This window comes from Aquarana catesbeiana, linkage group LG02, assembly GCF_042186555.1.
Source record: "Aquarana catesbeiana isolate 2022-GZ linkage group LG02, ASM4218655v1, whole genome shotgun sequence".
NCBI classification, from domain to species: domain Eukaryota; kingdom Metazoa; phylum Chordata; class Amphibia; order Anura; family Ranidae; genus Aquarana; species Aquarana catesbeiana.
In genome coordinates this window covers 811,873,778-811,890,574 of record NC_133325.1, presented here as the reverse complement: position 1 = coordinate 811,890,574, position 16,797 = coordinate 811,873,778, and the positions used below count along the sequence as shown (strand labels likewise).

Below are 16,797 nucleotides of genomic sequence, written 5' to 3'. Positions count from 1 at the left end.
TTGCAATGCTTTTTGGGGTTTGCAGCTGTGTCACCTCTTGCATGTGTTACTTCACTTTGTTGTTCTTCTTTTTGGTGGTTAAACACCCGTTCCCCTCCTAACATATACGAGTTGCAATAAGAGTAGAGGTATATCCCAATTCTTTGAAAACACAGCAGATAGTTTCGCTTCCAGTTACCTATTTAGGTTATACACGAAGGGATCTGCAATAGGCAGAATTAGCCTAAATTTAAGGGAACCGTTAATCTGTCAAAATAGACAGAGCTGGGTAGCCAAGTCTAGGAGGAAGAAACTCCACGGGTGAAATAGACAATATTTCTACCTCCTTTTTGTTTCATTTGGATTGGTGGGATCTAATATACCTCTAGCTCTTCAAATTAGATAACAAAATTGCATCAATATATTACACACACCAACTAATACAATTTTAACAATCATGGTTGCCTTTCAGTACACACATTATTTATGATGTGTGTCCCACATGGAGCGCCACGTCTCTCTTGTCACCTTTGGGTTGGTCCCTCTTTTCCACTCGGCTTCCCGGCACGTCTCCCCACACATGTGCTTCCACGGTGGGACCCATTCTTGTTTGGGCCACTGGAGGGAGCTCCTCTCTGCGCCGACGGCGTTCCTGGATCACAGCCGGACATTTAGGGGTTTTGCGCGTGTGAGGTTTGACCTGTGCATGCGTGAAACGTCATGACGTCATGCATATTGCGTCGGGGCTGACGGCTGTTGCCGGAGCATCGCCTTCCGGAACGCCGAGGGGGCCACGTCAACACCGCTAATTTTGCGGTCGGGTCTCCAGTTGCAGGGGGAGGATGTGGGGTGGAGATGAGCACCTGTGACTAATAGGCATTTAACTCTATTAAATAAAGGTGCAGCTTCCTGAGGATCTTTAGGTGATCTCTAGATTGCTGCCAACACATGCAGGAAAGGTTCGGAACCAACAAGTAAGTGCTAGTACTGGATATGTCCTGCCAGCTGCAGCTCACAGTATAGAATATATTCATATACTCTTCATGTTTTAGGTTTATCAATATATTTATCATATTGACATCTTATACACATAGTCTAATAACAAGTAACAATAATATTATTTTCACCACTTGTTTATAACCTTAGACATTCCTTTATTAGGCACTTCACACTATTTCACTTTGCACGGGATTTTTTTTTCCCCTATTCAGTTGTTTGGCACCTTTTTACACGTTTTTGTTTTGTTTTTGGCACATATCAATAACACTTGATTTATGTTACATTTCAACCCATAGATCCCGTGTTTCTGGCACATATCAATAACATGTTATTTATGCCATATTTTCTCACACAGATACCATCACCTAGTTTTTTTCACCCACTACCTCACCACTCAGTATCATCACCTTTGTAAGGAGATGTATGAGGATATAGAGTTTGTTTAAAGTGATTTTTCTCATCAAGTACTCTATACACTCAGTCCAACCTATCATATATTCACATATTACAATTGAAATCCGAAAATTACTAAAATATGAGCAAAGGGACAATATTAGTTGAGACCTCCCTATTATTTGTTTTGAATATTAAGCAGTCTGGCCATATAGGACAATACGGAACACTCACCCGACATCTGCTGACCACATACTCATTTTTATAAATCTCAAATTACAGGTGCCTCGCCCTACACCTCCCCCACTGGGTCCAAATGCGTGGCTCCTTGCAAGCTCCGTGGACTATAGACACGCACAGAGGGAATGAGCAAACATTGTGGGACGCAACGTTTTTTATTAATTCTAACTATGCGACACAGGCCCACCCTCCCATGCCCAAATGGTAAGTACTTCATCATATGCATGGAGATGTACTTTCAAAACCTTTAAAATATCATGAAATGATCTATCATGTTTTGTATGTTGTAGAAAATCCTTAATGGAACTTTTTGATGTATCTCTTTAGAATTTAAAAACCCCCCGAAGAAGACCAGAAGAGGAAAAAGGGTTGAAATGCATTGGGGTATTCATGGGGATTCATATGGATAGTATTGATACGATGTAACTGTTAAATTAGAAAACATTTTTTTAATGAATTGATTGCCATGGGAGATGGTCCTTTGTTGTTGCTTGTGTCGACTACTGGAACTTTTATGCGATATTGATTGTATCTATGTAATGCATTCTATTGTTGAATTAAATAATTTCCTGGCCCATCCTCCCATCAGCACATAACGGGTTAACACCTCCTTTGGAGCCCCCAATGACCACATGTTCCAAGCTAAATATAAAAGACAGCCCCTCCCCCAACTAAGATGTTCTTTTTTTGGTCATGCTCCAGGCCACATGCTGATTGCAGTTGGTAAGTAATTTGTTTGCTGTATCCCCCCTGTCGAACTTCCCCCTCCATGTTCAGCCTCTCATGGAGTTGGAGGACCCAGAATGCTGAAAGTAAATCTTTCTAAAATCTGAGGTGCCTTGTGCCAAGGCTGCGGGCAAAATGATGCTTAAACAGAATTGATATATTGTACAGGTGGGTATTATAAGAGCTCTGCAATGTCATCATTGCCTCTCCCTTTGGTTTTTTTTTCCTGTCTTTTTATATGCAGCGCACCGCACTGCTCTCCTGGCTTTATTGTCAGTCTGAGAGCGGCTGTGAATGGTGTCACAGGGGGCGGGGAGATGGGCTGCACAGGATGGGAACCACCAGTCGCCATGCAATGGTGTAAATGATCTTGGAGGTCTGCAGTTGGGAGGGATTCTCTCTCCCTCTCTGCAGTCCTGCCAGGTAAAGGACTTCCCTCAGATTCTGGCTGAGTCTCCTGTCTGTCTCTGGATGTCTGTCCTGGCTCCTCTGCTATGCTGTGTACTTCTGTGGGTTTGACAGTCTGGCTGTTTTTTTTCTGACTCTGACTGTCTGCCTTTGGAAATGCTGCCTGAAGCTCACCTGCAGAGACTCCTGAGGTGAGTGGATGAAGGCAGATGGCTCTTAAAGAGACAGGGTTCCATGTTTTTTGGTGAGAGGTAAGATGCTTTTCGCCATATATTTTGTGCAAATATGAGCTTGCCACACCTGTTAGTGGCACAGAAGATTAGCAAAGGTAGGAAGGGGCGACGTGGGACACGGTTCTTGAAAGAGTGCTCAAGGAAAATATTCAAATTGAGGTGTTTTGCATTATTTTAGGAGCAGAAACCCTGAACGCAAACGCTCCAAAAAACATAAGACCCGCCAATGATCGCAGGATGACGACACCTAACAGGTTGTCACATTCATTAAGCATGTGGTCAATAAACTCTAAATGAGTTGTTTCCACTTACTCTGTGAAGGAACATGATCCAGGAAATTGGCACATGCGTTTATGCCAGCATGGTAGAAGATGCCTTGCCAAATTCGGGGTGCATTTTGGGCCAGCATGCAGTCTGCAGTGGCAGAGCAATGAAATTGCACAGGATGCCTCACAAGGATCGTGGTTGTGCAAAATTCTAAGTCCTATTAAGGCGGCTATAGCAGAAAGTATGCTGCAAATATCCACGCCACATGCAGCACCCATAACGATAGAGCCTAAATCACTCATTCATGAAAGATGGTCTTTTCCAAAAATTTCAGATCATAAATCGCTGATGGAGGATGGCCTTTTCAAATAACGGCAGAGCGTAAATCGCTCGTTCAGAAAGGATGGCCTTTTCCTATAATGGCAGAGCATAAATCCCTCATGATGGAGGATGGCCTTTTCCCAGAATGGCAGAGCGTGAATCGCTCATGATGGAGGATGGCCTTTTCCCAGAATTGCAGAGCGTGAATGGCTCATGATGGAGGATGGCCTTTTCCCAGAATTGCAGAGTGTGAATGGCTCATGATGGAGGATGGCCTTTTCCCAGAATTGCAGAGTGTGAATGGCTCATGATGGAAGATGGCCTTTTCCCAGAATAGCAGAGCGTAAATCGCTCATGATGGAGGATGGCCTTTTCCCAGAATTGCAGAGCGTGAATGGCTCATGATGGAGGATGGCCTTTTCCCAGAATAGCAGAGCGTAAATCGCTCATGATGGAGGATGGCCTTTTCCCAGAATAGCAGAGCGTAAATCGCTCATGATGGAGGATGGCCTTTTCCCAGAATTGCAGAGCGTGAATGGTTCATGATGGAGGATGGCCTTTTCCCAGAATTGCAGAGCGTGAATGGCTCATGATGGAGGATGGCCTTTTCCCAGAATTGCAGAGTGTGAATGGCTCATGATGGAGGATGGCCTTTTCCCAGAATAGCAGAGCGTAAATCGCTCATGATGGAGGATGGCCTTTTCCCAGAATTGCAGAGCGTGAATGGCTCATGATGGAGGATGGCCTTTTCCCAGAATAGCAGAGCGTAAATCGCTCATGATGGAGGATGGCCTTTTCCCAGAATAGCAGAGCGTAAATCGCTCATGATGGAGGATGGCCTTTTCCCAGAATTGCAGAGCGTGAATGGTTCATGATGGAGGATGGCCTTTTCCCAGAATTGCAGAGCGTGAATGGCTCATGATGGAGGATGGCCTTTTCCCAGAATAGCAGAGCGTAAATCGCTCATGATGGAGGATGGCCTTTTCCCAGAATAGCAGAGCGTGAATCGCTCATGATGGAGGATGGCCTTTTCCCAGAATGGCAGAGCGTAAATCGCTCATGATGGAGGATGGCCTTTTCCCAGAATTGCAGAGCGTAAATCACTCATGATGGAGGATGGCCTTTTCTCATAATGACAAAGTGTAAATCGCTCGTTGGAGGTTAGTCTTTTCCCAACAATGATAGAGCATAAATCGCTCGTTGATGGAGAATGACAGAGACCTCTTCAGAAGACCAATTTACAGTAATGGTTCCCTAAGCTTTATCCAGATAAAATGGCTGCTGTATGTTTATGCACTGCACTTCCAGGGGTGGTTGCTGCCCTCTTGTGTCCGGTGCAGCAAGTGTCTTTGCCTTTTTATAATTTGGTTGCCTTCAATGGACTTGTTCACACCAGATGCAGTCCAGTGTGTTTTTTATTTCTGCATCAAGAACGCATGGATAGTGTTTACCTTTGATTCCAATTACTTCACACCAGTACAGCGCATTCTAATGCCGTCAACAAGAGTAGAAGGTTGCATTGTTTCTTTATAGGAACACATCGGGAAAGTGGCAAAACGCATTGGGAATGCATCAAAAACACTCATGCAGAAACATATCTGGAATGCAGAAACTGTGGTGATCTGGCCATCAGGCTTGCTCAGACTCTATACAGTGACAGATTTTGCCCGCCAACCAGCAACTTCGATATATTAACTTCAGAAATGGCATTACATTCAACATTGGAAGCTGCAAGATTTGACACAGTTTCTGGAAAGAGTGGAACCTGGCTACTGACTTTTGGTTGATGCTTTCAATAGACCTAGTACAAGCACTGGCGCACTCAGTCACTGCTGTGAGAGCATTGTGGTTATACCACTGGAGGGCAGGCGGACCTTCTACACAAGCCTTCGACATTTCCTATAATGGTAGGTTATTGTTCGTCCAAACGCTGAACAACGCAATTAAGCGAATGACATGAGAAAAAGTCTGGACGGTGGCCACAGACTAGTAAGAGGAAGCTGCCATCCTTCACTCAAGCCCACTGAACTTCAGAGGGTGCAGGAGGTCAAATCTTATAGGACAGGCTGCAGATTTAAGAGATCACAATGGAGGTATCTCAAAGTTACTTTTGACATGAACTAAGTCCAGAGCAAGCTGCTAAGATGGCTGGAAAGTCTATTTTAAAGGTGTGCCCAACCAGTCTCTTCCATTTGGGGCCAGGGGGCCTAAGTGAAGTAGATGGTTGTAGCTTCCTTCTGGAGGGTTTGGACAACAATCACCAAAGACCAGTGGGTCCAGAAGACAGGTGGGTGGGCAATGGAGAACCGATCTCAGAAGAGAAAATGTTTGCAAAATTTTTATACTGCTACAAGGCCATCAAGCCAGTGATGCCAAAAACATAGAATCATCTGGGGGCCTGTTTTCCCAGTTTTTCTAGTACCTAAGGCAGAAGCCTCCTGACCTGTTTCAGTTTGAAGGAATGGAATGTGTTCATATACATCAAGAGGTTCAAGATGGAGTCCATGCAGACAGTCACAGGTACAGTTCAGCAGGAGGACCATTTGGAATCATTCGACTTGCCGACTCATACTTCCACACTTCCGACTCATACGATCAATGCCAAACACCAGAGGCGTGTAAGATTTGCGGTGGCCAGAGGTCACTTCCAGTTGTCTGCCTTTTACAGAATTGTCACAGCCCCAGGAATCTATTTGAAGATCTTGTTGGCAGTGGTGGTACCTTGGGCCAGATGGCACATGAGGGCGTTTCAATTTACCTTCTTTAGCCTATGAGCTGGGCCATCTATGGATCAGAAAATCTTTGTGCCTATACAAATTAAACAAGAACTAAAATTTTGGACATCGCAACTGCGCTTCTTTCGGAGACATGCCTCTCAGCCCAGGCGATAGGATGATTATGAAGCCTTATGCCAGTCTCTGGGGCTGGGGAGTCCACCATCTGAAGCGACAAGTGCAAGGTCATTGGAGCGCGGTGAAGTGCAGAGTCCCCAAGTATCTTGAATGAAAAAAAAGCCTTTTTCTAGCATTGCAAGCTTTTCTATATTTTCAAGGGGTTGACAACAAGACAGTAGTAGCCTACATTGCCTAAAAAGGGACACTAAAAGTCTTTTTCTGATAATTGCAACAGGATACCAATGCAAAGACTCTGTCATACAAGAGGTTCACAGTGCCTTGGAATTCTCTGTTTGATCTTTGTCTCTGGCCAAATTAAATGCTTTATGGCAAGGTCAGTAACAGCTCCCCAATACAATAAGCCTACTTTTAATAGCCTGGCTATGGAATAGGCTACACTAGAGGTCCAGGGATTCTCATCTGAGGTTGTTCAGACCCTGGTGACCAGAAGATCATCCATGAACGTTACATATGAGAGGATATGAAAGAAGTCTGTTTTGTCTGCTCAGCAAAAGCTTTATCTCCAGTGTTCCCTGATCTAGCCAAAATCCTTGACATTTTACAGTCAGCGCTAGAGGTTGGTCTGGCATACAAATCCATTTAAGGTACAGATCTCTACTTTATCTTTTCACAGGCTGCAGATGGGTGCAAAAGCCAGTGACCAGATGCTTCTTCCAGATGACGATCCATATGACCTTGAGGGAAATCCTGGTTCCCTCTGTGGGACTTGGGCTTGGATCTGAGAGCACCCTTTTGCTCCAATAGGTTTCATTTCCATTGAAGTACCTCACGGTAAAACTAGTTCTGACAGTAACTACTTCAGACAGATATTGAAGATTGCAACACTTTCCGGTAAGGACCCTTTGGTGGCTTTTTCTTTTTCCTTTTTACCAGAGATAGGTATACCACATCGATCTCCAAAGTTCAATTTTAAAGTGGTATCCAATTTCAGAGGGACTACTTCCCGGTTTTTCTGGAGTTTTCACATGAGAGTCACTGAGTGCACAACAGGAAGACTTCAGTTTTCTTACACATTGTCGAGTTACTAACAGTGTACTTGGTCAAAAGAGGAAAGTGTAAAATCTTTTCATTTAGCCATCAGGCCCTCAAGAGTCATCCACTCTTGGGTTACCAGGGTGATAGATTTTCTGCTCTGAAACAATTGCAAGCCTATTTGACTAGAGGGGTGGCAGCCTTTGGGGCAGTTATGCCAGGATTGCTTGGAAGATATAGGTAAGGGCTAGCTTGAAGGTCTGATGCGGTCTTCATTCATCCATTTTGCAAACTAAATATGCGACCAGCAAGTTTGGGACAAGAGAGATCAATTCTTTCTGGCTTTAGCAGCTTTTCTTTGATTGTCAGTATCTCTTTTCATTTGTTCTCTCCCACCCTATATTGGCTTGGGTATATCCCGTTATGTGCTGACAGGAGGATGGGCCAGGAAAATGGAAAATTGTTATAACTTACCATAATTTTCCTTTCCTGGCCCATCCTCAACTCAGCACAGGACTCCCTCCCTAGTGGCCTGTCGCAGGCTAAATTATCGAACATCTTAGTTGGGGGAGGGGCTGTCTTTTATATTCAGCTTGGAACATGTGGTCATTGGGGGCTCCAAAGGAGGTGTTAACCCGTTATGTGCTGACATGAGGATGGGCCAGGAAAGGAAAATTACGGTAAGTGATAACAATTTTCCATTATTTTTACTAAAATGATTTCAGAAATATTTTGCTGCTTAAATGCCCCCTGGGGAATCTTTTCCACTAATTTTGCAATGCTTTTTGGGGTTTGCAGCTGTGTCAACTCTTGCATGTGTTACTTCACTTTGTTGTTCTTCTTTTTGGTGGTTAAACACCCATTCCCCTCCTAACATATACGAGTTGCAATCAGGGGCGGATCCAGAGTCTAGTCTCGGGAGGGGCACTGCCAGGAAATAAGGCTACTTTCACACTGGGCGGGCGTCGGCGGTAAAGCGGCACTATTTTTAGCGCCGCTATTTGGCCGCTAGCGGGGTGGTTTTATCCCATTTATTTCTACTGAGACACACAGCCGCTATATCCCAATATGACATGCTGGTGCGGGTCCTTGAATAAACCCTGCCTGCATTCTGGGATCCACACGCATGACATATTGGGATATAGCGGCTGTGTGTCACAGTAGAAATAAATGGGATGCTGGCATTGGGATGCATGTAACACTTTATGCATCCCCAAGCCAGTAAAATAAAGCCCTGCATGTTAGACGCATGTCTGCTGCACGCCCTGTGTAAATGAAGCCTAAAGATGAATTTTTCTGTCATTCTATATCATCATTATCATGATAATCACACAATACAGGGGCTGTGGCTCAACGCACCTGTACTGTGTGATTATCATGATGATGATTGGTAATTGTAATATGACACATGGAGGAGGTTAATGTACTCACTGATGTATTACTGACCAGTGGCAATTAATCAACCCCTTTGTGCTGCATTAGTGGCACTAGTGGCAGTGTTTATAAACCCCTTCATGCTGTAGCATAAAAGGGGTTAATTAACATTGATAGTGCCACTGTCATTAATGCTGCACAGAGGGGTTAATTGCCACTGGTCAGTAATACATCAGTGAGTACATTTACCCCCTCCATGTGCCATATTACAATTACCAACATAAATTATTTAACCCCCCTCCCCTCCCCCAAAGCGTTAACCTCTTCACAAGGTGTTAACTCATTAACATAAGAATGCCCGCCGTAGCTAATTAACATAACAATTCCTTAGCTAAGTGCTAACTCACTTGCAGTGCACTGAGCTCTGGCTACAAGTCCATCTTGTCTTCAATCCTGCTGCCTCTGAATCATGACGTCACACCAGCCAGGACTAGGAACCTCCTGTCGGGTGGAGATCACTGACAGGGAAGTGAAGTGACACTCGCACCGCTGTGCTGCAAATCTGCCAGCGTGTAGCAGTGGCCCCGGTGTCACATCACTTCCAGACCCCCATAGTGATGCCACTGGCCCCCTCTAAATGAACTGATGGGGCCCAGGGAATATATTTTAGGCCACCTGGGACTTTGGGAGAGCCAGGGGAAGCAGAAATAAAGTCCCTTCAGCTGCATTTAGAAGCCTCGTAACGCAAATCTGGTGAGGTGGCGGAGGGAGAAAGCCTTGCAGTCAGTACTATGTTGGGGGGGGGGCAATTGCCCCGTTGCCCCCCCCCCCCCCGGATCCGCCCCTGGTTGCAATAAGAGTAGAGGTATATCCCAATTCTTTGAAAACACAACAGATAATTTCCCTTCCAGTTACCTATTTAGGTTATACACGAAGGGATCTGCAATAGGCAGAATTAGCCTAAATTTAAGGGAACCGTTAATCGGTCAAAATAGACAGAGCTAGGTAGCCAAGTCTAGGAGGAATAAATAAATAGACAATATTTCTCCTTCCTTTTTGTTTCATTTGGATTGGTGGGACCTAATATACCTCTAGCTCTTCAAATTAGATAAAATCGCATCAATATACCGTATATACTCGAGTATAAGCTGAGTTTTTCAGTACATTTTTTTTGTGCTGAAAGTGTCCCCCTCGGCTTATACTCGAGTCAAGCACTTTTCTGGTGCAAAGAATGACATTTACCGAACCAACTTTGGGGCCCCGTATCTCGGGACCACCTGGTGCTAGGAACCCCAAATTTTATGTGCAAACCCAGTGGAACTAGCACTACAACATATCCAAAGCTATGGTTCGTATCACCAAGTGGCCCCGAGATATGGGCCCCAAAGTCAGTTTGAAAAATGTCGTTCTCTGCTGCAGAAAAGTGCTTGACATTTTCTAAATTGACTTTGGGGCCCCGTATCTCGGGCCACTTGGTGCTAGGAATCCCAGCTGGATATGTTGTAGTGCTAGTTCCACTTGGTTTGCACACCAAATTTGGGGTTCCTAGCACCAAGTGGCCCCGAGATAAGGGGCCCCAAAGTCAGTCAACTGTGTCCATCTGCAGCAATGTAATTTCGGGACCCTTTGGGTCCAGAGACTCCAAATTTTGGCTTCAGCTAGGGGGCATCTAGGAACCCTTAACTACCGAGTTTGAAGTTCAGGGGACCTATGGCTGCAAATGGGCACAGTGAGGCTGCAGATGGTCATTGTTGACCCTCTTTTCCACTACTCGCGTCAATAAGTTTTCCCAGTTTTTTGTGGTAAAATTAGGTGCCTCAGCTTATATTCGGGTCGATCTTGTACTCTTCAAATTAGATAACAAAATCGCATCAATATATTACACACACCAACTAATACAATTTTCACAATCATGGTTGCCTTTCGGTACACACATTATTTATGATGTGTGTCCCGCATGGAGCGCCACGTCTCTCTTGTCACCTTTGGGCTGGTCCCTCTTTTCCACTCGGCTGCCCGGCACAGTGGGGAGACGCGGTTGCCCGGCGTCTCCCCACACATGTGCTTCCACGGTGGGACCCATTCTTATTTGGGCCACCTCTCCGTGTCGGCGGTGTACCTGGATCACTGCCGGACGTTTAGGGGTTTCGCGCGTGCGAGGTTTGACCTGCACATGCGTGAAACGTCATGACGTCACGCATATTGCGTCGGGGCTGATGGCTGTTGCCGGAGCATCGCCTTCCGGAACGCCGAGAGGGCCACGTCAACACGCTAATTTTGCTGTCGGGTCTCCAGTTGCAGGAGGAGGATGTGGGGTGGAGATGAGCACCTGTGACTAATAGGCATTTAACTCTATTAAATAAAGGTGCAGCTTCCTGAGGATCTTTAGGTGATCTCTAGATTGCTGCCAACACATGCAGGAAAGGTTCGGAACCAACAAGTAAGTGCTAGTACTGGATATGTCCTGCCAGCTGCAGCTCACAGTATAGAATATATTCATATACTCTTCATGATTTAGGTTTCTCAATATATTCATCATCTTATACACAATGGGGGTCATTTACTATAGCGCTAAAAAAATTCTCCTGCAGTACCAAAAAATAACTCTCAGAAAAGGCCAGAAAGACTTCAACTCTCAGAAAGTCAGCGCTAATGCAAATGGAAAGCAGCGCTATTGCGGCAATAATGCCTGTCAGATCACATATGCTGGAATAGTGGAAGTCAATGGGGCTCAAACCTGCAAAATCCAAAGTTCTCAATGAAGGCTTATATGCAAGTTCTTTGCCATAAAAAGTGTTTGGAGACCCGGGTCCTGCCCCAGGGGACATGGATCATTGCCAAATTTTTTTTTTTTTTTTTTTTTCGGGAGCAGTGATTTTAATAATGCTTTGAGTGAAACAATAAAAGTGTAATATCCCTTTAAATTTCATACCTGGGGGGTGTCTATAGTATGCCTGTAAAGGGGCGCATGTTTCCCATGTTTAAAAAAGTCTGACAGCAAAATTACATTTCAAAGGAAAAAAGTCATTTAAAACTACTTGCGGCTATTAATGAATTGTCGGTCCGACAATACACATAACAGTTCATTGATAAAAACGGCATGGGAATTCCCCACAGGGGAACCCAGAACCAAAATTTGAAAAAAATTACGTGGAAGGGGTCCCCCTAAATGCCATACCAGGCCCTTCAGGTCTGGTATGGATATTAAGGGGAACCCCTGCCAAAATTTAAAAAAAAAATGGAGCAGGGTCCCCCTCAAAATCTATACCAGACCCTTCAGGTCTGGTATGGATTTTAAGGGGAACCCCGCGCCAACATTTTTTTAAAAAATGGCGTGGGGTCTCCCCAAAAATCCATACCAGACCCTTATCTGAGCATGCAACCTGGCAGGTCGCAGGAAAAGAGGGGGGATGAGAGAGCGCCCCCCTCCTGAACCGTACCAGGCCACATGCCCTCAACATTGGGAGGGTACTTTGGGGTAGCCCCCCAAAACACCCTGTCCCCATGTCGATGAGGACAAGGGCCTCATCCCCACAACCCTTGCCTGGTGGTTGTGGGGGTCTGCGGGCGGGGGGCTTATCGGAATCTGGAAGCCCCCTTTAACAAGGGGACCCCCAGATTCCAGCCCTCCCCCCCTGTGTGAAATGGTAAGGAGGTACAAAAGTACCTCTACCATTTCACAAAAAAAGTGTCAAAAATGTTAAAAATGACAAGAGACAGTTTTTGACAATTCCTTTATTTAAATGCTTCTTCTTTCTTCTATCTTCTATCTTCCTTTGGTTTCTTCCTCCATCTTCTTCTTCTGGTTTTTCTGGTTCTTCCTCCGGTGTTCTCGTCCAGCATCTTCCTCCGTGGCATCTTGTTCCCTTCTTCTCATCGGGCCGCTCCGCATCCATGATGGCATGGAGGGAGGCTCCCGCTGTGTGACACTTCTCGTCTTCTGACGGTTCTTAAATAACGGAGGGCGGAGCCACCCAGTAAACCCCGCCCCCCTCTGATGCACGGGGACTTCCCTGTGGCATTCCCCGTGATGTCAGAGGGGGCGGGGTCACCGGGTGGCCCCGCCCTCCGTTATTTAAGAACCGTCAGAACAGGAGAAGCGTCACACTACGGGAGCCTCCCTCCATGCCATCATGGATGCGGAGCAGCCCAAGGAGAAGAAGGGAACAAGACGCCGCGGAGTAAGATGCTGGACGGTATTTGCGCAGCAATTTTTCGAATGCATTTTTTTTAGGAAAAAAAAACAGTTTTGGGCTTTAAAAAAAAACAAGAAAGTTAGCCCAATGTTTTTGCATAATGTGAAAGATGAAGTTACGCTGAGTAAATAGATACCCAACATGTCACACTTATAGATATGCAAATTTGTATTTCTACTTATGATATTTAAAGGCGTTCGATAAAAAATGGTGTCCCTGGGTTAGCAGCAGGTGAATGACAAAAACAAAAGGTCCAGTTTGAGGAAATCGTTCAGCAGAAATTACACACTTTCATTCCCGCATGTCAGTCCTGACTGCAGGGGGAATTTCAGAGACATCTGTGCAGGTTTCTGCACTGATATCAATACAAATTGCACCCCAAAGTGAAAACAGTGTAATTGTCACCGCTTTGGCAAGTCAAATCGCACCAATGTGAACTAAAGCTGACAAATACAACACTGCCTATCCACTAGCTGAATTCATTACCTGCAATTCTTCACAGCTGGTATATATATATATATATATATATATATATATATATATATATATATATATATATATATAAGATTCCACCTTTATCATTAACTTGCAGGTGTGCAGAAGCCTATGTTTACATTGGAGCAATTTGTCATGCGATTTGAGAGATCAAATCGCATGACTATTGGCAGCAATGGCACTGTTCCAATCGATGCCACATTTTTTTTGTGGCGCCGAACCAATTTGCTAAAGTAGTTCCTGCACTACTTTTGCCGATTTCAGGTGCGGCTTCAATAGACATTTGTGTATGCATCTGTGCACCCCCCTTTGATGGTGGATGTCTTTTGGACGCCCATGCGTCACCGCCCGTACATGACGCTGGGGGCGTAGCCTTCGGGGTCTTGTGGGTATATCTGGACGTTCAGCACGGCTGGGATTCTGATTCACTACTTGGCGATTGGATAGAGCGGTCACATCTCTAACCAACAACAAACCGACAACCATTGGATGTTTTTCACTCCATTGAGACATTTTCCAGACACAATTTTAAGGGGCTAAGTGGAGACCGCAGTGAGAAATACCCCTATCCAGACCGTGCTGATCCTCCGGATGTTCCCCTATTGTGGCCTTTGTTTTGTTCCGCCTCCTCAGCTCCCGAGCTGGATGCATCACACTGCTGCCATCTTGATATCCAGCGTTTGGCAATTTATCTCAGACTTCGATACAACATTCGTGCATCCGCCCCTGAAGAAGCGAGCAGGGTCTCGCGAAATGCATAGGGCTTTATTGATGCTTGTTTTATGCCGGTACATGCTGGGTATTATTGATGTCTGCATTATGTTCACATACTTCCCTGTCCACATGTATGTACATTTTATCATCTTATTTTGTATGTGTATTTACTGACCCAGTAACTTTCAAGTTTTATTGTTGCTCATTGATGTATAACATTTGTAATAAATCTTTGTATATTTACGTTCATCTATGTTGTGTACATTGGCTATTATGCCTGGTAACTCACAATAATTGTTGTTACCGCTCCGTTACATAACATTTTGAAATGAATAAATTGATTTTGTCTCAGTGTTCATTGTGGACATTGGCTAAACCTCTCTCACCTCATTTAAAGACCCAGGGCTATTTTTCTTGTTTTTTTGTTGGCTTTGTGAATTTCCATTAAAGAACATTTAGTGCAGAGACTACATAATACCTCGTCTCTCAGAATGAGAAGTCCTTGGTATTTTACCTTTGTCTGTTTGTTTGCTTTAGTTTTCCCTTCTTTTTAAAACCCTTTATGTGTTTTTTTTTCTTTCTTTTTGTACTCTCTGCATTATGTAAAAATAAGCCTTCAATTGAGATTTGGGTTATAGTATTGATCTCACTGTTGGTATTTTATATGCCTGAAGTTAATAGAAAGCACTTGTTACTTCTGAATACCATTACTTATTATACATGTTGGGATGACGATTGCATTATTGTAACTTGCATTTTTGTTCAATAAAAACCAATTGAAAAGACGTAAGTTTGGTAGTCTTTTTAACTCCGAAGTGACTGGCTAGCTGGTGGTAGTGAAAGGTTCTTAGGACCTGTGGCCTAGCCTGTTGTGGATCGAAGACCTTGTGCCATATGAACCCCTCCTGGCTTCTTAGTACAGAGGTCTCTAACTCTGGGCATTGGGCTGCGGCTTGCTCCATAGTAGATTGGAGATCCTGTTGAAGAAATAAAAAGTTCTGTTTTGTCAGGCTAGTATCAGGTGTAGCCTCCTCTGAGGTATCAGGTAACATGCGTGATAAGGCATCTGCTTTGCCATTTTTAGATCCCGGCCGGTAGGTGATATGGATCTGGAAGCGAGAAAAGAATAAGGCCCAATGAGCCTGGCGAGGTCTTAACCTCTTTGGCAGACCGGAGGTGTTCTATAATTTTATGATCTGTATAGATCATAATAGGATGACTGGCTCCCTCTAGGAGGTACCTCCATTCTTCCTGGGCTGTTTTTATAGCGAGAAGCTCTCGATACCCCACATTATAATTCTTTTCTGGTTGGCTCATCTTGTGGGAGGAGAAAGCTATGGGATGGAGAAGTGCCTTGGGCCCCTGGCGCTGTGACAGAATGGCTCCTGTAAAAATTTTTGAGGCATAAACTTCCAGAACATAGGGTAGTGCAGGGTCAGGGTGCTGAAGGATCGAAGCAGAAGTGAACAGGGACTTCAGTGTGTCAAAGGCGACTTGAGCCTCAAAGGACCATTGGTAGCGTACATGCTTTCAGGCTGCTTGGGTAATTGGTGAAATAACGGTGGAGAAATCCTTTATTAATTTCCTATAGAAGTTGGCGATGACAACAAACCTCTGCACACACTTTTTATCCATTGGGGCTGGCCAGTCCACGATGGCTTTGACCTTTTTGGGGGTCCATAGCGATCCCTTTGGTAAAAATAATGAGGCCTAAAAACTGGACGGATTCTTTCTCAAAATTGCACTTTTTGGCTTTTGCGAACAGTCCGTGTCTCCGGAGGGTGGCTAGCACCTTTATTACATGAGACCTATGGAAATCCAAAGTATCCGAAAAGATAAGGATGTCATCTAGGTAAACAATAAAAAAATGGTCCAGTAACTCCCGGAAAATGTAATTCACAAGGTGTTGGAAAGTGGCAGGTGTGTTGCAGAGACTAAAGGGGCATGACCAGGTATTCAAAGTGTCCAAACCGAGTTTGGAACGCTGTTTTCCACCCATCACCCTCTCGGATGCGGATCAGGTTGTAGGCCCCGCATAGGTCCAGTTGGGTGAAGACCCAGGCGTTACGGAATCTCTGGAAAAGTTCTGGGATAAGAGGGAGCTGGTCACAATTCTTAATTGTAATTTTTTTGAGCTTCATGTAGTCTATGCAGGGTCTGAGGGACTGTTTTTTTCCCCACAAAGAATATGCCAGCGCCCACAGGAGAGAAGGAAGGACGGATAAACCCCTTCTTTAGGTTGTCATCCAGATAGAGCCGCAGGGTCTCAAGCTCCTTTTCCAAGAGGGGGAATATTCGACCAAAGGGTATCTCAGAGCCTGGCAAAAGTTCAATGGGGCAGTCATATGGCCATTGTGGGGGAAGAGCATCAGCACTCTTGGTGTCAACGATGTCCAGGAACTCTGGGTAGACTGTAGGCACCTCCTGGTGGGTGTTGGGCTGAAGTCAGGCGGGGTCCCGATGTTTGGTGCAAAGGCAATGCTGCTGGCAGTATGGAAAAGAGGAGCAGATCTCCCTGCTGGACCAGTTGTTGTGAGGATTGTGTGCCTGCAGCCATGGGATACC

General features: G+C 44.9%; 1 protein-coding gene across 1 annotated transcript in view; it reads right to left on the bottom strand.

The window, feature by feature from the left end:
• Nucleotides 1-16,373, bottom strand: part of LOC141127824 (immunoglobulin superfamily member 3-like) — a 48,916-nt gene extending 32,543 nt beyond the window's left edge. Inside the window, 1 exon segment of the mRNA XM_073614633.1 lies at nt 16,235-16,373. Coding sequence (XP_073470734.1) covers nt 16,235-16,373 — 139 coding nt within the window.
• Nucleotides 16,374-16,797: the final 424 nt, after the last annotated feature.